The sequence below is a fragment of the Balaenoptera ricei genome, chromosome 15, assembly GCF_028023285.1.
Source record: "Balaenoptera ricei isolate mBalRic1 chromosome 15, mBalRic1.hap2, whole genome shotgun sequence".
NCBI classification, from domain to species: domain Eukaryota; kingdom Metazoa; phylum Chordata; class Mammalia; order Artiodactyla; family Balaenopteridae; genus Balaenoptera; species Balaenoptera ricei.
The window spans coordinates 10,180,350-10,201,262 of NC_082653.1; the positions used below are offsets into that span (position 1 = coordinate 10,180,350).

Consider the following 20,913-nt stretch of genomic DNA (forward strand, 5'->3'; position numbering starts at 1 on the left):
TTTTTTTTTTTTTCTTGTCCAGGAACCAGGACAGGTTTGCCTTTTGCATTTAGCTGTCCTTTCTCCCTAATCTCTAACTTGGCGGAGTTCTCCGGATTTCTTTGTTATGACATTGACATTTCTGAAAAGGACAGGCCAGTTTTAGGCCAGTTACTTTGCAGCTTGTCCCTCAATTTGTGTTTGCTCCAGGTCTCAAAATTAGATTCACAACAATGCAGGAATTTATGTCGTTTTAAGAATGCCAGTGGCACAGATCCTGGGATGTTACCAAAGTTGTAGAGGCATCGTGTTAATCGAATTGAAAAGGTTTTGAACCTGGAGAAAAAAAATTGATTTTAAACAAGTGAATTAAAAACTCTGGAAATAAGAAATTCACCATTGGGAGAAAAAAATGGATGATTTTTTTTTTTTTTTTTTAATTGCTGCTTCCAGTGGTTTAGATCATCTTATTTCATTCAAGGTGTGTCCAAAACAACACATCAATGGATTAGTTTTTAATGTAATTGTCATAGTTTAATAGGAAGTATTTGAAGCATTTTAATATTGATAATAAAATTAGCCTACATGTAGAAATGACCTTTTATTCATTCTTCAAGGATATTTGAAACTCCATCACTTTCCAAGGTCTGTGATTAGGTTTCTGTATTACAGAGATAAACTTGAGGGGCTGAGACTTGGGGAAATTAATAGTCCAGCAAGGTATCCAGGCGTGTAAAGGGGATGATTACAAAATGTAACTGGTAGTTATACTTTAGTGGCATGAGTGTTGTGGTCCTTATAAAGAATGTCCCCTTTCGTGACCACCACGTTCCTGGTTCTGAGCACAGTGGTTGGTGGTTGAGGAGAGAAGTGGTTCTGAGCACAGTGGTTGGTGGTTGAGGAGAGTAGTGGTTCTGAGTTTCTGCTCTGCCTGGATTCAAGAGTCCTGCTTCTGCCTCCTCTCCCTTGCTGTGGGGACAGATCCCTTAATCTGTCAGTAAATTGGGGATAATAATAGTGCCTACCTTAGAGAGTTGCCGTAAATATAACTCTTGCATGAGAAAAATTTAGCGCTGTGCTGGGATTTGGTCTGTGCCCAAGAAAGGCAGTGCTGGTGGTATTGTAGCAGGGGTTCATTAAATATTGGTGGGTGAGTTAATGGAGGTATGAGCCAGAGGTTATGGGAGGTTATGGGAGCCCATCAGAGGGGAGCAGAGGATGTCTTCCCGGAAGAGGTGACCTGCATCCTCAGTCTTCGAGGTTGGAAGGAAGCAGCACTGGCTTTATGATTGGTGGTGCTGAATGCAAAATGAACACTTGGGGCCCCTGTTCATAAATTATTCAAGATGGCGGCAGCAGAGCATGAAACCAAGTAATGGCCCCTTCTGAGTGCAGGGCCCTGTGCCTTTACTGGAATCACATGCCCGTGAAGTGTTCCTGGTAAAGAGTTCTCCAAAGGTCACAGGCTGGGATGGCTAGAAGCGTGGGGTACAGAACCCCAGGTTCTGGCTCCATCTTGTTCTTCCCAATTCCGCCTTGTTTCCTGAGCCTCTCCTTCCTGGGAAAATAGAAGAAAAAACCATATTGGCCAGTGAGGACCTGAGACTCTGGGAAAGCTTATTCTGTGATCCAGGAATCTGTAATCAAGGCATGCTACAGGGAGAAGGTGGCATTGGAACTGTTTGAAAAACGTTGTCCAGATTGGGAAGCCGGAGAGACAAAAAGAAAGATTTACTTACTATAAGCCAGCCAGGTGCTGGACAAGGTCTGGTCTGTCATTATTTTAAACAGCCTTATGGAGGTAGCTTTTACCTATGGGGAACTGAGGCTCATAGAGGTTAAGTATTGTGTCTGAGATGATGTAGCTAGAGCTTGATGTGAACTCTGGCTTGTCTGAATGTAAAACCTTAGCCTATAAGTCTAGGCTCCACTCTGTGCCTGGAGCTGAGGCTCACACTTTCCCATAGAATATCTCAATGATTGCCATGGCGTTCAGCCTTAATACATATGCTACAGAAGGGCTTTTAGATTTAAGTCCATTTTAAAACACTTTTTTTAATTGAAGTGTAGTTGATTTACAATGTTGTGTTAGTTTCTGGTGTATAGCAAAATGATTCGGTTATACATATATGTGCATTTTTTTTCATATTCTTTTCCATTATGGTTTATTACAGGATATTGAATATAGTTCCTTTTGCTGTACAGTAGGACAAAACACATTTCTGAGTCCAAAGAAATCAATCCAGCCCCCTCATTCTGAGATGAACAAACTGTTGAAAGCCAAGTAGGAATGATGCTTTTAGATAAATAAGCATCCCCTCTCCTCCTACTTGGAATCCACATTTAACCTGATCAGAGACTTGAGAGGTTCTTATTGGACTTTTATGCATTCTATGACTTTAATTGTAGAGCTGTCTTTCCAAATTAATAGCATTCAGTGGCACTGCAGACACCAAAGCCGAAGAAGAGAGGGTCTTGAAGTAGTAACAGACCCAGCAAAACTTTGTTTTGTTACTTGAAAGATTTGGGTTGGGTCAGGAAAGAGTAATTAGTCAAGGAATTATTTTTCTTTATCCTTGTCCTTACCAAACCAAAACTTTAATTCTGGAGGGGGAATCTGCCTTGCTTATCACAGGTAGTAAGGGCAGTTGGATTTGCATTTTTACCAGATGAATTCCAGGGGTCTTCATACCAGGAATGTTTTCTCAGACTAACTTGTGATCAAGGGCTAAATGAAGCAAGTGGATAATTAGCCTTGAAGGAAAGTGCAAACAGAAGCATAATTAACACAATTGCTGATGCTTCTTTCCTGCTGGGGACATCTGGGCACATGGTGAACCGTAAGTCGTAAGCCAAAGGTCTGTGCAAAATGGAGAGAATCCCTCTCATCTTCAGCTTTTTGGTACATATGTGGTGTAAAAAAACGGAACGGATATCTTTCCTCTTCTCCAGTTCTTTTCAGATTGTTCCTCCGTGCTGCTCTATTCACCCTTTCCCAGTTACAGAATAACCTCAAGGATCTCACTTCCATTTGAGAGTGATATCTTTTTTTCAATTTAGTTCAAAATCCACTTTGCACCATTATTTAGGATTGCAATTAACGTGACTAAGATTTGAGGTCTAAGGACACACATATGTTTCTTTTAGGGTGTTGTATTCCATTGGAGTTCATCAGGAGAAGGTAGGATAGTGCAGGGAACGTGTTCATTAATGGGGAGTTGTTTAGCTAATAATTAGCTAAACGAAAACGCTGTATTCTTAAACACAAGTACTGTTTGTTTTCAAAGTATGAACTCTGTTCAGACTTAGGATAACACTAAAACTGCTTTATACTTTTTAAAAGAAGAGGGTTACAGTGATGGTCTTTTAAAAAATTTTTATTTTATTGAAGTATAGTTGATTTACAATGTTGTGTTAATTTCTGGTGTACAGCAAAGTGATTCAGTTGCATGTATATATATACTCTTTTTCATGTTCTTTTCCACTATGGTTTATTACAGGGTACTGAATCTAGTTCCCTGTGCTATACAACAGGACCTTGTTGCTTATCCATTCTATGTATAATAGTTTGCATCTGCTCAGTGATGGTCTTTTTGATATTACTGCCGCAGAAGTACTGCAAAGGTCTTTACTGAGGATCTCAAATACAGCTCAGTAAGCAAAGCATTCCCCTTCCCAGGCTTTCCTCATTAAGATTCAGAGCATTAGCTTTTACAAGTCTTAAAATAGGTCTTGCCAAACACTTTCCCATAATTCTGACAGATGTGAAGTTTGTTATTTCAGACCCATAAGGTTCCTTTTATTCTTTCAAACTACTCAATTTGACTTTATTACAAATCGCTGGTGAACTGATCTATTGTTTAATTTAAAAAAAAAAAAACAAAAAACCCTGAAAAAAAAATCTCACATGCAAATTGCACTGTTATCTTTCCCAAAAGGTATTTCCCCCCTGCCGGGGATGTTGGTCTATTTCATCATTATTGGGCACCAGAAGCAGGGAAGGGCCATTTATGTATTTATTTTAAAAGCCTCTGTTGGGTATACACTTGTTAAATTTAAACTTCAGCCTTTCTTTTTAAAGTTCCCGCTAATTTAAACAAAAGCCCCAGGAAGTGGCCCGTGGAATTTATAATAATACTCTTCCACCCTTTGCCTGTTTTCAAATAACAGTCTTTTCTTAGGCTTTGGGGAATGCAGACAACCCGATCGGAATATGAAAATTTCAACTTTCAACCTATGAACTCTGCCAGGTCTGCCAGGGCGTTTTCGTGTCAAGCCCAGGAAATGTACACATGCTGTAGAATTTACAACTCATCACTGCCACAGTCAGATTAGAGTGCGAGTTAAAGAGTTATACATTAACCAGGGTTAGTGCATGGAGCTTGCTGCTAAAGACCTGCAAAGGCAATCAATGTCCTGCAGGCACAGTGAAAAATAGAAGTATAGCTGGAGGTGTTCGGAGGTCAAAAAATTGGCCCACACGTACTAGTGCTCCGGAATTTACTTCTTTTTTTTTTTTTTTTTTTTTTTTTCGGGCTGTTCTGCAGTGTGACTGAATTGTCATTTGCTTGTTTCGACTCAAGGGAAACATCTGGTTTCTCTCTGCAGTATAGACAAACTGCCCTTATTCTGAAGCTCTCATCCATGAAAAGCATGGTTTGGGCTCAATGGGTTTGCTTATGAAAGGCTCGGGGGTCCATCTCTGCAGAAATAAACAGCTCTAGTAATTGGAAGTTTGTTCCCCGTTATAAACTGTAGCTCAGAGGTGAGCTGGGTGAAGTGGCAAAAGCTGAACGGGATGCATTTATTTTATAGAAGGCATTTTATGATTTAGGATGTGGCCGGCAGAGAATCTGCCACTTAACCTTTGAAAAATCTCTTACCCAACTTCTGTAGAGTTTCTGCAAAGATATGTAAGAATCCCAGAGCCTAGAGGTTGGAGATTGGGTGTAACAGGGTCCAAAAGAAAAAAGAGGTCTGCGGGGCAAAGTGAGGAGTTCTTTGGCTTCAGATCTTAGACCACGGCCGGATCTTCTTGTGCACTTTATAAAGAAGATGCGAATGGGTGTTATTACTCCTGTTCAGGACCAGCTATGTAATTTTTGGGACTCAGTGCAAAATGAAAATACGGGGTCGCTTGTTTAAAAGTTATTAAGAATTTGCAGATGAAAACAGTAGGTCATTCACCCAAGGGTGAGGGGATCTATGTGAATACACAGGTCACATGCCCATGGGTTGGACTCTGCTTCTAGAAGTTTTAGGAATCTCTAGGGTAGATGACACACACAAAAAAAGTAGGGGCGCTTGGGAAGTATGTCTGCTAACTTCTCAGGGGGGTGTTGGGAGAGAATTTTCTTCTAACCAGATAATGGAGTGTAAGGAGAGCTCCTCTCGCTTGAGGTAGGTAATAATCACTGTCAGTGTGCTATTTTTCATGTATCGTATTCTTTTGCTAGGAAGACGGGAGCTCTGCCACCGTGCGAATGTTTCTCGTTCTTTTTTTTGCAAGAATATTGGTAGAAAACTCAGAACAGTGGTTCACGTAAGGTTAGAAATTATGTGTTTTGGGCCCTTTCCACAATTTTCAGAGTCTTGTCGTTCTGGAAGTTAAACCCAGCCACCGAGTGCTCAGATCTTCTGACTCTGGTCCTCTTTCTCTCCTGCCCCAGCGGTGCCTTCCCTACCTACTCGTGGGCTTCTTAGAGAGGGGCGTTTCATTCGGACGTCGGCAGCCAAAACCCCAGTAAATGTTGGAATCGAAATACTGGTCTCTGCTTCCCTTTCTCTTTCCTTCCTGCTGCTTTTCCTCCTTTCATTCTTCTGGTTTTATCTGTCTTGTCTTGTTCAGAACGCACAGGTACACAGACACATGCTAAACGTGTGTTCTGCGTGCAGGCCTGAGCTACACATTTTTGATCACCCAAAAATGGTAGTGCGGCCTGAAAAGTCCAAATGTATGGTGAGGACCGTGTGTTGGCTCAGTAGAGCGGGTGAATCTGAGGGTCTCCCTGTGTGGAACCTGCAAAGCTGAAGCTCATCCCTGCCAAATACTAAAATGCTAACGAGGGAGCCGGGGCTGAGAAAACCCAGTGACCTCAGGGTGGTGCGGCCCCCGCTGCCCTCCTCCTGAGATGGAGCCAGTTACAGTAGGAGGGTTTGTCGGAGGGATCGGCCTGCTGGGTTTAGTCAGAAACTGCTCTGCAAACACAGCGGATTAAAGGGTTTTTGTTGAGGTAGAGCAGATGGACAGAGAGGCAGAGTTCAAATTAACCGATCGTAAATCAGGACCCCGCCGTGGAAGGGAAAAATCTGGGCCTGGTCACTTAAAAGTTTGAGCTAATTTAATTTATTATATCTTTTTCTTATTGGAAGAGCACCTCATGTTTATTATAAAAAAATTGTCGTGAAGAATTTAGGAAGTATTTTTGCCAAAGAAAGGGGTAAATCTCCTCTGTCCCTAGAGGGAATCACCCTTAACCCTTTTAGTATAATCCTCCTGATTTTGTCCTTTGTCTCGCTAACACACACGTATATCCATATGCAGTTATTATTTAGTAAGAGTTATAACAGTGCTCTTCTTAGGGTTAGATATTAAGAGCAAACTTGTGAGTAGGTCTTGAAGATCAGAACACAGGCTCAGGGATGGTTTGGGTCAGGCCACCAGCATAAATTTCAGTAATAAAACCAAAGACAATGTGTAAATTTATGTTCGGGAAAGTGGGGGCGAGCTCAGGCGAAGGAAAAGCTCACTGGCTTAGGGGGTGGGGGGCACGCTGAATTTACGATCTTCCCTCGAGGAAGGCTTTGATAAGCTGTCCAGAGAGAGCAGTGTATCTGTATGCATTTTTCCTGTTGTCCCCTCGTTGGGCAAGAAGAATTGTTCAGGCCGGAAGAGAATTCTGCGCGTGGAGCCCACTCTTCATTCAGCCGTTTCTAATGAGCTGACTCTTAGGATTCGCGGATGTTCTCCATTCCCTCTGCAAAGATATCGACACAATGAACGCTTGAGGGTAGTGGGTCCCGAGGATGCCCAGGCTCAGGCCATTGGGTTGAATTCGTGCTTTACGAAAGCAAGGCCCTATCAGATGCTCCCTTCCTAGGGGGAGAGAGTCTAGCCATCCTCAGAGCCATCTGCCACGTGTTTTCTAGAAGTCGTTCGTGTTCAAGAGCTGCCCTTTTAGCACCAGGTCTTCTCACTGTTACCATGACAAAATTTAATTAAGTACAAACATTAGTTAAAAATCAAACCCTGTGGAACCTCTTAGAAGGAGTTGTTTCAGTTGAAGTCATTGGAATGCTTTGAAACATCTCATTTCGTGGTGAATTACTAAAAAGACCCATGGCATTAAATGATGTGAAAAGTGTATGATAAAATAACCTGCGTTGTGCACTAGCTCCTAGTGGGTGAGTGTTGGGTGTTTGTTGAAGGAGTGAGTCCACGGTGGGGGACAGCAGATTCAGAACTCCCAGGTCACCCTTGCTCTGGGGCATATACTTTATCGAGGAGGACTGAGAATTATTATTATTTTCTTCTCTCTCGGCTGAACATTTATAAGCTACATGGGCTTATTACGAGACGCCAACATGAAGATTTTTATGGTGTCGCTCCCTTGTGTGGGAATTTGATCCGTCACCAGAATAAAGACCCATGTCCTCCACAGGCTTATTTATGGGGCGCTGGGCCACCTGGCCCCCCAAGCCCTTCATCTCTTTCTGTTCCGTGTGATGCTTTCTGTCTCGCTAAAGGCGTTCCAGCCTGTGGCCACACAGGTGCATGTGCTACGCGTGTGCGTCACTGTCTCCCGTCTTATGCCTGCCTTCTTCCTGATGCTGGTAACCAGTGTCCTTCATCTGGTTAATTCTGACCTCAGCTCTCCTGTAAAGCATTTGTTGATACCTCCCCGCACCCCGGCCCGTTCATTCATTATTTGTCTCTTGCCTCCTTCCTGCCCCTGGAGTGCGAGTTCCACGCGTCCCACCCGTAGAACACCTGGCCTCCAGCTGGCACTCCGTTAAGGGGGCTTGAATGCGGAGTGAATAGTCACGAGCCTTCTGGGTGCCAGGCACCGTTCTTGGTCCTCCTTCAGTGGGGGAGGTCTCCTTTTCTGCTCCCTTCGCATACCGGACTTACTCCCATCCTTTCACACACTATTTTGCACTAACAGCATTTGTCTTGCTGTCTTTCGCACCAGCTCATGGGTTTGCAGACTACAGCCAGTGGGCCAAATTCAGCCCACCATCTTGGCTCGGGAGCCAAGAACATTTTTTACATTTTAAAATATAAATATACAAAGACTATTTGCCCTTGGGGAGAAGAGTTGTTGGGAGAGCTGAGATTGTCCACTGGCTGCAAAACCTAAACTGTCTGCCCTCCTGCTCTTTATAGGACACGCTTGTCGACGCCTGCATGAGACTATGAGCTTTTTTTTAGGTCAAGGGGACTGTCTTTGATCTTCGAATTCCTAGAACATGGCACTTCAGTAAATGTTTTTTTTTTTTTTTTTAAACTTTGGGTTTATTTATTTATTTATTCGTTCGTTCATTTATTTATTTATTTATTTATGTCTGTGTGGGGTCTTCGTTTCTGTGCGAGGGCTTTCTCTAGTTGTGGCAAGCGGGGGCCACTCTTCATCGCGGTGCGCGGGCCTCTCACTATCGCGGCCTCTCTTGTTGCGGAGCACAGGCTCCAGACGCGCAGGCTCAGTAGTTGTGGCTCACGGGCCCAGTTGCTCCGCGGCATGTGGGATCTTCCCAGACCAGGGCTCAAACCCGTGTCCCCTGCATTGGCAGGCAGATTCTCAACCACTGTGCCACCAGGGAAGTCCAGTAAATGTTTTTTGAGTTGAACCGAAGTCCTTCTTTTTTATTCCATCCTCTGGAGTCAGATGAGGGTCTGCATCTTGGTGCTGACCTGTGCTAACTGTGAGACTAGGGGAAGATGGGACCTCTCTGAGCCTACTTTCTTTGTCTGAAAACTGGAGATAATATATTTTTCTGGTGGCCTTTGAGAGGAGCAAGAGAAGCCATCAGGATGTCAATATCTATACAGCGCTTAGCACAGAATTAGTGTTTAATGTGAGCTGTTATTGTTTATCCAGATAAACATTCAGCCAAAGTTATGTGATCTGATCATAATCATATAAGCTGCACTATAGAGCAATCGCAGATTTGAAAAGAGTCAGTCATTTTGGGTTATCCTCTTTCTGTTTGATGGTGTTGAGAATTAAGTGTTGACCTTCTGTCCATGGATCTGACTCTGAATTTTCTTCCCCACTTCTGTGTGTGTGTGTGAGGCTGAATCTTTCATGGTGCTGATTTAGAATAGCTTCTAAGGTGCTGTTAAGACAGAAGATCTTACTTGAGTGAGTCATTCCAGTGCTACGCGAAACGGGGATTCATTTTTGGAGCGGCCTCTGCGGTAGGTGAACCTTTTCTCGGAGAGACAGGAGATGCAGCTGCCGCTGCCGGGCTCGGGGGCACGTGCTTCTGGGTCCACAGGCTAGCGGACACCCTGCAGAGGTGCGCAGACTTGGAAGGAATTCAGATGTGATGTTTCTGGGCCTGTTTCTTTGCAGGGACAGTGAAGGTGAAGAGCTCCAGCATCCAAGTTGGAGATCTTATCATTGTGGAGAAGGTGAGTGGGGTCGCGCAGCTCCTGACGGCTGCCGCGTGGGCGCGTGGGAGAGGGACGTCATTGCCCCCGCTTCACGCATCCCGATGCGACGTGTGATTCGTGTGTCTGGTGGCCGAACTGGACGTTTGCTTTCGGGATTCTACCCAGAAGCTTTGCCTGGGGAGAAACATCTCTTTCCCATGAGACACACACACACAGAATATTTTTTCATGGTTTCTGTGTGCTTCTTAGCCAGAAATCCAAGTTACAAACACAATTCCAAGGTTTGATTTCCTATTTGATGTGCTTGTTGTTTTTGGAGTCTTTTTTTAAACTCATCATAATAAAGTTTTTCCTAGAAGTCTGCTGGCTGCATAAGCACATAAAAATAATTGTCATTTACCTTTTGAACAATTTTGTCTCACATTTTTTGACTTAAATAACATTGTGCTTTTCTGTCATTTTATGGGGAGTAGGGGTTAAGTGAAACATGAGAAAGTAAAAAGGCCCCAAGTGCATTTTTAAAGATAGCGCTGTCGATATGTTTGTTACTCCAGCACTCATACCTTTTCTTACTGTGTATGTTTGGGAGGTGTTGGATTTTGGGGGTGGCCCTGGAGAGTCTTGGAATCATATTTTAGAAAAGGATCGCATCTTAACTTGTTTCTGTAGGAAGTGAACTGTGCTCTCTTAAAAGGATTAAATCCAAGAACTCACAGTTGATTTGGGGTAAAGTGAAGCTCTCCTGGGTGGCAGCTCAGAAGACCCACACAAACCTCTTTATGTTATGACATACTTGCCTGTTCACAATTACATGAGGCCCGCTGTTGGCTTCCCTCTTTTTTTGAGAGCGGCTTTTGTTGCTTCTTACTAACTTGACTTCCTTATTAAAATCCCACTCGAAGCCAAACATCAAGCCGGAAAATTGGTAGAAGCAGAAAGCGTGAGCCGAGTGTATGTATGTCTTTAGTTTCAGCAGACAGCCTGGAAGAAAGCCAGCTAGGGGAGCAGGCTTTGGGCTCCCGGGTCCTCTGGCTGCAATTTCAGGAGGTAATGGTTGGATTCGCCAGAAAACTAGAAGCTCTCTTTCCGAGATAAGATTTCAATAGGAGATTAGTAAACGTAACAGCAGTGTGCAAGAGTTTTCAGATTCAAAACAAAATAAATCCCCAGATCTGTCTTTGACAAAGGCAGACACTTAAAAGAGGCTGTGCGTTTGGGTTGCTCCCCTCCCCACTGAGGGAGCGGGGACTTGGGGATGGAAACCTCACACAGGGGCATTCACGGTAACAGTCTTTCTGTTCATAACGCAGAACCAGCGGGTCCCTGCTGACATGATCTTCCTGAGGACATCAGAAAAAAACGGTAAACATCTGGGATCAATTTTGAAAATAACCATTAACCTTTCAGTGGTAATTTGGCAAAATAATCATTTGAAAATGTAACAGAAGTAGATGATCATTTTGGAGCCATGGAGGCAAGTCAAGAACGTTTCTTTTCATAGAGCAGTCTTAAAAAAAAAAAAAAGAAAAAAGGTTTTTGGTGCGCGCAGGTCAACAGATTTTGATCATCGCAAAGATAGTCGGACCCGTGCTGAATCACAGCTGGGAAAGTCACACACAGTGGCTGTGCTTTTCCCCGCTGGGCTGCATTAAGCTCAACCGCAGGAGTTGGCAGGACTGGGAAGCGTGTCGAACAAACAGAAGCAAACAGAAACTCCTCTGAGAAAATACTGGGAGGTGTGTCATGAGATGGGGCAGTAGAGAAGCTGGGGGGAGAAATTAGGGGTAGGTGGCCTTTCCCCGCCTTGGCTCATGAGTGGTGGGGCCATAGTCACCCCTGCCCATCGATTTATTTGTCGTTGCAGCCTGTTTGCCTGAGTGAACCTCTCAAGTCTCTTGCAAGACCCTACTTCTCGCAGTTACAGCTGTCTCTTGGTGTCCGAGGGGGATTGGTTCCAGGACCCCCGTGGGTACCCAAATCCACGGATGCTCAAGTCCCTTATATAAAATGACGTAGGGCACTCGGCCGTCTGCACCCACAGGTCCTGCATCCGCAGGGCAGGCTCGGGGGCCCGGCTGCGTTTCCCACTGTGGCCGCCCCCGCTGCCTCCTGCCTTCCCCGTCGGTTGACTCAAATCTCCTTTCTTTTTATTTGTTGTTATCTAAGCTGTTTTGAGGAAACAAGGCTGTTTTTCTCTTGCCCATCAGGCATAATCAGAGATCTTCAAACGCTGGAAAAATCCGTATTTGTATCCCTTTGAGGTTGCTGCAACCTCTTTTATGATGCATTGGATAAAAGTGCAGATGACATTGTATACTAATAATATGTTAAATCATCCAGAGAGGGGGGGGTGGAAGGCACTCCATTAAAACAGACTTCTTTTATTTATTTATTTATTTATTTATTTTCGGCTGTGCTGCGCGGCTTGTGGGATCTTAGTTCTCCAACCAGGGATTGAACCCGGGCCCTCGGCAGTGAGAGCATGGAGTCTTAACCACGGGACCGCCAGGGAAGGCCCTAAAACAGTCTTCTTTTAAACACTGCAGCTTTGTCCTCAAATTAGTTCTTGTGTCCTCGGCAGTGAAAATGGAGTGTTATGGATTGGAGGTCCCAGATGTGTTCTCCCTTTCTTCCCCCCAAAAAATTAGAAGGGATCTTCCTGAAAGTCCTCAGAAGTCTTTAAGTGCGGTGTCAGGGAGTTCAGTACGTTCTCTGTCTGATGAAATACAGAGCTGACTGATTGCTCAGACGCGTACAGATCAGGTTGAAATATGTATCCACAAATTTTGCAGGTCGATAGTCACGGCAGACAGTTAACGTGGTCCTTGTGGTCCCTGTTCTGAGCAGTTTGCATGGATCAGCTCCTTAGGCCTCGCAGCATGAGGTTGGCGCTGTAATATCCTCATTTGTGCCCTGGAGGAAACTGAGGCTCAGAGGGGAGAAGTAACTCCCTCAGGGCACAGCTAGGGAGTCGTGGAGCCTGAACCTGAACCCAGGAGGTCTGGTTCCTGAGAAGGTGCTCGTAACCCCTGCCCCAGATGGACTCGAATGCTGGTTGCCCCGTGCCAGCCGCCGTGCTGGGGGTATGATCACCCCACTGGATCCTTTACAGCAGGCTTGTGAGATCTGTGTGTCTCCCCATTTTACAGACAGGACATGCTGAGGCTTAGCAAGGTCCAGAAACTAGTCCAGGCTCCCACTGTGAGTGGTGGAGCGAGGATTTGAACCCAGATCTTTCTGACCCCGCAGCTTACGGAGGAAATGGGAAATCGGCTATTTATTTTTCCCTCTTGGTCGTTGGCCGTTGATTGGCTGTTTTTACAAGTACTAGAGCTGGAGCTGCTCGGAGCCGCCATGGGAAGGATTCTTGAATTGCAGGGGAACGGACGGTGCCTGGCTTCCCTCCACAGGGTCTTGCTTCCTGCGGACGGATCAGCTGGACGGAGAGACGGACTGGAAACTTCGGCTTCCCGTGGCCTGCACTCAGAGGCTGCCCACCGCTGCTGTGAGTAGCCGTCCCTGCGGCAGCCCCGCTGGCGACTGTGTCACCTCAGGGCTCTCAGACTCGGGCCCCTCAGGGGCCAGACACGGGCCGTCAGGTGTGAGGTGGGGCTCCGGGGGTGGGGGGGAGTGTGGGGTTCTCGAGAGCCTCGAGTGCTTGCTGGCTCCAGGCCGTGTGGCCTTGTGAACACAGACCTGGCCTGTAGGGATGGTGCTCTTTTGAGGGAAGCTCCAGCTCTAGGAAACCTTGACCAGATACCTGGCATAAAAGTAAAACCCAACGCAGAGCACGTTATTCCTCTGCTCCGAATCTCCAAAGGCATCTCAGCTTCCTGAGACTCGATCCTGCAGACCTCGTCTCTCTGCTAAGGCCCTGACCTCAGCTTCTGGCTCTCTCCCCTCTGCCCGCCAGCTCCAGCCATACAGGCCTCTCCATCAGGCATGCTTCTGCCCCCCGACATTTGCCCTTGCAGTTTCTCCACCAGGAACAGTCAGACTCACTCTTGGTTTTTGTGTACAAGTCCCCTTATTGGAGAGGTGTTTCCTGACCACCCTCTCCTTGCATTCCCGCTCCACTCACTTCAAGGCAGAGTCTTCGAGAGCAGGGTTCTGTCGGTGTGTTCACTGCTGGGCGCCCAGCGCATGGAACAGCATGTCGAACGGTGCAGGGAACAGCATGCAGGCCCTGTCTGAGGGGGCGCCACCGTAGCTGGAACCAACAGGCCCTCCGAGCTCCCCGGGGCCCCGCACTTCCCCACCAGCTCCCTGTCACTCATGCCTTAAACTGCAGAGTGACGTAGGGAGGGAGCCAAAGAGGAAGTGTAAATGCAAGCCACCTGGGCTGGATGAGGCCTGGGGAGTAGGTTACAAAATCACAAAATGTAATTTAAATGCCCAGAGACTGACATGCCCTGTGGGTGGTCTGAAGGGATTAAGCAGAGCGCAGAAGCTTCTCCTGGGCTTGTGGCCACATTGATTCATGCCACTCCTTACTGCGTCCTGGGAGGAAGGGAGAGGGCAGGAGACAGTTCTGTGTCTCAGTGGAGTGAACGTAGCAATAAACGTGTCCGCGGTACTGATGATTTTTCATGGCCAATAAGACGGGAAATAGCACCATTCTTATTATTTGTTTAGACCAGGAATTCTAGTGAGTTTTCAACTGTGGCCAGGAGCCCTGGGGAATCCTTGAGATGGGGCTAACTAGTGAGGGTTAGTCCCATGATTTGAGGGACTCTGTTCAGGAGACAGTCCAGAAGAGCCTAGAATCGTGAAGGTGCCCGCCGGTTCCACGGCTCTGAGTTCCTTTCTCAATGTGCACTTTGGAAACTTCACCCAGTTTCATAAACATCCGTCTTCTCCAGGCCTGGGCTGGTGTCCAGAGAGAGATAAGGTACCACTGTCTGTACCTTCAGCCTTAGTGGGCTGAAGGGGCCTAGTTGGGTAACAGCGTTTTGACGAAGTCATAGATGAAAAGAATTGTATGGAAAGATTTACCTGAGTAATAGGTGAGTATATTCTATTTAAAAAGAGACTCAAATTGGAGGAACAAGTGAAAAGTGTTGCTCACAGCCTCCTCCCCAGATCTTACCTCCCTCTCCCAGGGGCTCTTGTGAGGTCAGTAGTGATTTTCCCAGGTCCTTTTCAGTGCAGTTTCTTACAGATATACAACTGCACACTTGCTGGTAGAGTGTGGTTTCTCATAAACGGGATTGTGCTGTAATTATGATTCTGAAACGTTTTCCCCTTCACTTGCTGCCTGTGGGCCTTTTTTATTTATCAGCACGTAGATGCCGCATTGCCCACACATCTGCGTATGGGCCTCCTGGATGGTTTGCAGGGAGCTCAGGGCCTGCTGAGGGCGTGGCCAGTAGCCTCTACTCCACTCCAGGCCCTTGTTGCTAAGGGGCATTGTGGCCTGAATTTGCCTGACCACTTGATTTGGTTCCCCCCGCCCCCGTCTTTTTTATTGTGGCAGAATATACATAAAATTGACCATCTTATCATTTTTTTTTAATATATATATATTTCATTTATTTATTTATTTTTGGCTGTGTTGGGTCTTCGTTTCTGTGCGAGGGCTTTCTCTAGTTGCGGCAAGCGGGGGCCACTCTTCATCGCGGTGCGCGGGCCTCTCACTATCGCGGCCTCTCTTGTTGCGGAGCACAGGCTCCAGACGTGCAGGCTCAGTAGTTGTGGCTCACGGGCCCAGTTGCTCCGCGGCATGTGGGATCTTCCCAGGCCAGGGCTCGAACCCGTGTCCCCTGCATTGGCAGGCAGAATCTCAACCACTGCGCCACCAGGGAAGCCCCATCTTATCATTTTTAAGCGGACACTTCAGTGGTGTTAAGGACATTCACACTGCTGTGCCGCCATCACCACCATCCATCTCCAGACTCCCGTCATGGAAACCTGCAGCTCTGGACCCACTAAATACTGCTTCCGGTTCCCCCTCTTCCCCCAGCCCCTGGCAACCACCATTCTACTTCTTTCTCTATGAATATGACTCCTGTAGGTGCCTCAGATGAGTGGAATCCTATGGTATTTGTCTTTTTGTGACTGGCTTATTTCACTTAGCATGGTATCTTCACAATTCATCCATGCTGGAGCAAGTGTCAGAATTTCTTTCCTTTTACTTTTTTATTAAAAAAAATTTTTTTAAACATCTTTATTGGAGTATAATTGCTTTACAACAGTGTGTTAGTTTCTGCTTTATAACAAAGTGAATCAGCTATACATATATCCCCATATCCCCTCCCTCTTGCGTCTCCCTCCTACCCTCCCTAATGAGTGTTTTGGTTGGTATGAACAACTCTTGTAAACCAGAGTGTCGCAGGGGGGATCTGCGCTATCACTTAGTTTTGGAAATGCTGGGTAAACACAGAGAAACACAGACTCTTCCCTTTAGGGTCTCAGTGTGTCTTGGGATATTGCACGTAGTGACTCCTAAACTTACTTGCTGGAAGGTTTCCCTCTTTTTTTTCCACCTGCCCCGTGGTTTTGAGAGCTGTTTGGAAAATACACTTGCTTTGGAAAAATAGTGGATGCTTCCTGAAATCCCTTTAATCATCCAGTGACTTCGTTTTACCTCCAAAATGTCACCCCCGTTGAACAGGACCTTCTACAGATTCGATCGTATGTGTATGCAGAGGAGCCAAACATCGACATTCACAACTTTGTGGGGACTTTCACCAGAGTAAGTAAGCCTTGTGTGACGCAGAATCCGGTCTGGCGGGGCGCATGTCTGGGGTGAGGCCCTGCTACGCAGTGCTGACAGGTGTTTGTCAGGGAGTTGCTTTGTGCCAGGTGGAGTGACGTTCCCTTCAGAAGGCCCCACCTTGAAAGCTGACATATTGCTTCTCAGTAAAATCAACACCACTGGGATTTTCTTCCAGCCTCTGAACAGCTTGAATCACCTGACAGCTTGGAACCAGTGTTATTGTAATTAACGTTAACTCTGGTGTCTGAAAGCAGTTACTCTTTCTGTCTCTTTCATGTGAGCCCCTGTCCTCTTTTACTCCTCCAAGTCCTATCTGCCAGGGTTATAAATTTTAAACCACGTCCCAGCCTTTCAGAATAGAAATTAAATTTGGATTTGAATTATTTTAGTCCTGTGGGGTAATAGGTTTATAGAACCCAAATTGAATTGTTCCTGCTCTTGTTCTGGAAGCCCGAAGACTGACCAGCAAAGGGCTGTTTCTGTTCGACTTGCCTCTGCATTTTAGTTCTCACCTTGTAAAATGTTTCTTTAGTGCTAGAAGCCTGCATTTCTTAAATCGTGAACCATTGTTTTTCACCGGGGCGGAAATGCCAAGGATAAGAGTTTATGAGTTTGGCCCGCCTCTCCCAGCTGGGCCGTTGGCTTCCAAACAGGGGTCATCCTCTCCTCCCTTCTTGTGAAGAGCAGGCTGGAGACAGCCAGCGGGTCCTGCCCAGACCTTGGCGGGTCAGCGTGTGTCCACTTGTTCTTTTGCAGGAGGACAGCGACGCCCCGATCAGCGAGAGCCTGAGCATAGAGAACGCGCTCTGGGCAGGCACAGTCACCGCGTCAGGTACGGTGCTCTTGCGGAGGAATGTGCTAACGATTTGAAAAGGAAAGAAAATCCTTTTGTGTACTGAGAATAATCATCTGTCAGTTGGGGAAATGAGCTGTCGGTCAGATGGTGTTTTCCACTTGCTCATGCACCGCCGGGGAATTAAACGGCCATCTAATTGCCCCTCGGACGTTCGGAGACGTCTGGAGGAGAAGCCGCCCTGGCCTGTGGACTTGGCCACAGCGTCCGCTCTGGGAATAGCCCTTAATTGCCACTTTAGATTGACGTCCTAATCTGTACCAGAAATTGGGTCAGCCTGGGCGTTCGGGCTGGAAGTTGTGTCCGTGAGGGCCGCCCAGCCGGTCCTGCCCTGGTGCGCACGCCAGGGCCACGGGCCTGATGGGGCCTCAGTGTTTAAAACTCCAAGATGACACAGAAATTCTCTGGACCTCTGGACTCCAAAACAGAGTTTGCGAGATGACCTGTTGAGGTGCAGGAGGAAAAGATTTGAACACTGGTGTGAAGCTGAGCAGAAGGGGCTCCAGGAGCTGAGCACGGCCTGCAGCAGCTGGGGTGATAGCAGTGGGGCCGCCAATCTGTCAGGCACTGGGCCGGGCCCTTCCTGTGTGTTACACGGTTCACTTAATCCTCCCAACAGTACCATGCAGGCAGGTGCTAGTGTTGTCCCCATTCTGCAGATGAGGAAACCGAGGCTCAGTGAGGTTAAGTAACTTGCCCAAGGTCACACAGCACATGAAAGGCAAAGTTGAGGCTTGAACCCAGGCACTTTGCCCCAGAAGCAGAACTCAGTGTGCAGCTGTTATTATTATATTACATATGTTATATAATAATATATGCTATTAATAACGTAATTCCACTACTGGCAGCTTTCTGTCTTTACCATGGGATGAATCCATTTTTTTCCCCCTCTCTCTCCTACCAACCCACTTTCCTCTGCATGATGCTGTTTTGTGGTTCTTTAGTACAACAGATGCTCAGTCAGGATGCTCTATGACAAGGAGGGGGAATGACCAGCACAGACTCCACACAGGCTGCCGTCCACAGACTCACTTCAAGCCAGTGGACAGAGATGAGCCGTCTCTTTTGGTTTTTTTGCTGTGTTGTTTTTCCACTTTCAGCCTGTATTTGCAGCACAATCTAGATTGTCTCTCAATTCCCCTGGTGACTAAAGATGTAAGAAATTGGTCCTTAATATTCTGCACTGCCCACTGCCCGGCCACATCGAGGCCATGGCCATGGCCACCCAGGGCAGGCGCAGCCCTTTCACCTCGGCCTCTTCCTGGCCCTTTGTCTACCCAGGTCTCTCTGAACTTGTTACTCTTCCTCACCAGCTTTTCTCCACTTTGAAGTCATTTGCTAACAAGTAATTAGTTATTCTTTTTAATCTTTAATAATTTGACTAAAAAAGAATTTGTTTCAATTTGCATTTCCTAGGTTATCTGGAAGGTTGGCCATCTTTGCATATATCTGTTTTGTTTCTTCCTATGTCAGTTACTTTGTGTGTCCTTTAGTCATTTTTTTGTTATGGTTCTTATCTTTTTCTTAATCATTTGTAAGAGTTTCTCATTTCTGATGCCTAAACCTCATATCCTTTTGCCCCCATCCAATTTATTATCTGGTTTTTTTTTCTTTTCCAAAATTTCTTCTTTTTTCAATTGAGGTAAGTTGATGTACAATATTATATAAGTTTCAGGTGTACAACGTAGTGAGTCACAGTTTTTAAAGGTTATATTTCATTTACAGTAATTATAAAATATTGGCTATATTCCTTGTTGTACAATATATCCTTGTTGCTTATTTATTTTATACATGGTAGTTTGTACCTCTTAATCCCCTACCCCTGTCTTGCCCCTCCCCCTTCCCTCTCCCTTCTCCCCACTGGTAACCACTGGTTCTCTATACCTGTGAGTCTGTTTCTTTTTTTTTTTTTTTAATAAATTTATTTATTTATTTATGGCTGCATTGGGTCTTTTTTTAAAAAAAATTATTTATTTATTTATTTATTTTATGGCTGTGTTGGGTCTTTGTTTCTGTGCGAGGGCTTTCTCCAGTTGTGGCAAGCGGAGGCCACTCTTCATCGCGGTGCGCGGGCCTCTCACTATCACGGCCTCTCTCTTGTTGCGGAGCACAGGCTCCAGACGCACAGGCTCAGTAATTGTGGCTCAGGGGCCTAGTTGCTTCGCGGCATGTGGGATCTTCCCGGACCAGGGCTCAAACCCGTGTCCCTTGCATTGGCAGGTGGATTCTTAACCACTGCGCCACCAGGGAAGCCCCAGAGTGGGTTTAAGCCCTGTGTCATGTTGTACCTGGCAGAGGCAGGACTGAAATTCAAGGATGCCTGTGACATACCCGTCTCCTTCCCAGGCAGTAATGTGAACAGTGCACACTTCATTTCTTGCAGTGAGGGTAGTGGTTACTTCTGGGTGGGTGGGGTAGGGGTGACTGACGGTTTGTTTGGTTAGGCACTGGTTTTGATAATATTCGATAAGAAATACATGTTTACATGTCTGGTTTTCATTCTGGTAATTTTCTTCTTTCCTTCCTTCCTGCTTTCCTTCTTTCCATGCAGCAGACCTTTATTGAGCACTTATTTATAATAATGCCAAGCTCCATTGCTAGGTCCTAGTGCTGTGGTATACCAGAAGACCCTTGTCTCCACCTTCATGGATTTATAGCTTACTCTAAACTTAATATAAATTGCAGAGGAGATGGGAGCAAGTGGGAGTGAGTTCTCTGGATTTCCTCTGAAACCAGTGAGAAGGAAAGTGATTTAGTGAAAACATGGAGAATTCGGAGGGTGGAGGGAATGAGTGAAGAGGCTTCTCAGCCTCAATTTCAGAGATTAACAGTAATAAGTCTTATTTATCAGACACTTTTTATTTTCCAAGTGTTTTGCTTCTGTTCTCTTGTTTTGGTCTCACAACATTAAATGAGGACATTTAATGGAATGAAGAATTGAGTCTCAGAGAGGTCAGGTGACTTGCCTAAGGTCACACAGCCTTGGAGAGATCATCTCCTGGGAGGAGGAGAATGGAAGGCAAATTGGGATCTTGAAGATGGAAAAAAGATTTCAAACAGTTCATCAGAAATGTACTGTGAAGTTAAAACATGCATTTTTCCACTTGTCTGAATTCTTCTCTTTGTGTTTGGTGATGTGGGAAGAGAGAGAGAGAGTGGTGATTCCTGATCCAGTGGCACTGCTTGCCACGCCCTTCAGTGAACGTATGTTTTAGAGTGAGTCTGAGGAGCTGGGCAGTTACCATTTCCTTAGCTGGCCTCAGTTTCCCCTGCTTCTCACCAAGTAGTAGTAGTAGTAGTAGTAGTAGTAGTAGTCTGACTGCAGTCTGATTCTAATGTAAACTCGGCACTAAATGCAAACCATTTCCTCCTGGGGCTCAACTCCAGGAGCAGCCATCAAGAGTAATCTTAATTATATGAGATTTCACTTCTCTGTTCCCTTTAGAATCTAACTCCTGTGTTTTGGTCCCTCAGCTGTTATCAGTTGGAAGTTTAAAGAATAAAAAAGCTTGCCAGGCAATGCTAAGGGTCCAGCTGCATTGGCTGGCATCAGTCTGTAGAGGATACAGTTGCCATGGTAACCCCACACCGTGCTGCTAAGCTGAGGAGTCACTGGGGCGAAGATAGGGAAGGGGATGGGGGAGGCCGGGGGTGGGTGTTGGCAGAGAAGGAGCCTGGATATTATGGATCCCAGTTCTTCTCAGACTCTCTGTGGAGGGGGACCAGTTTCTTGTCCCCCTGGCCCCA

General features: G+C 45.9%; 1 protein-coding gene across 2 annotated transcripts in view; it reads left to right on the top strand.

Annotated features, from left to right (window-relative positions):
- The window catches only part of ATP9A (ATPase phospholipid transporting 9A (putative)), a 133,255-nt gene that overhangs the window by 40,048 nt on the left and 72,294 nt on the right, over positions 1-20,913 (top strand). For both annotated transcript variants that reach the window (XM_059898514.1, XM_059898515.1), the window contains exons 5-9: positions 9,555-9,613; positions 10,906-10,957; positions 13,006-13,100; positions 16,209-16,289; positions 17,070-17,145. In XM_059898514.1, coding sequence (XP_059754497.1) covers positions 9,555-9,613; positions 10,906-10,957; positions 13,006-13,100; positions 16,209-16,289; positions 17,070-17,145 — 363 coding nt within the window. The remainder of the gene's footprint in view (positions 1-9,554; positions 9,614-10,905; positions 10,958-13,005; positions 13,101-16,208; positions 16,290-17,069; positions 17,146-20,913) is intronic.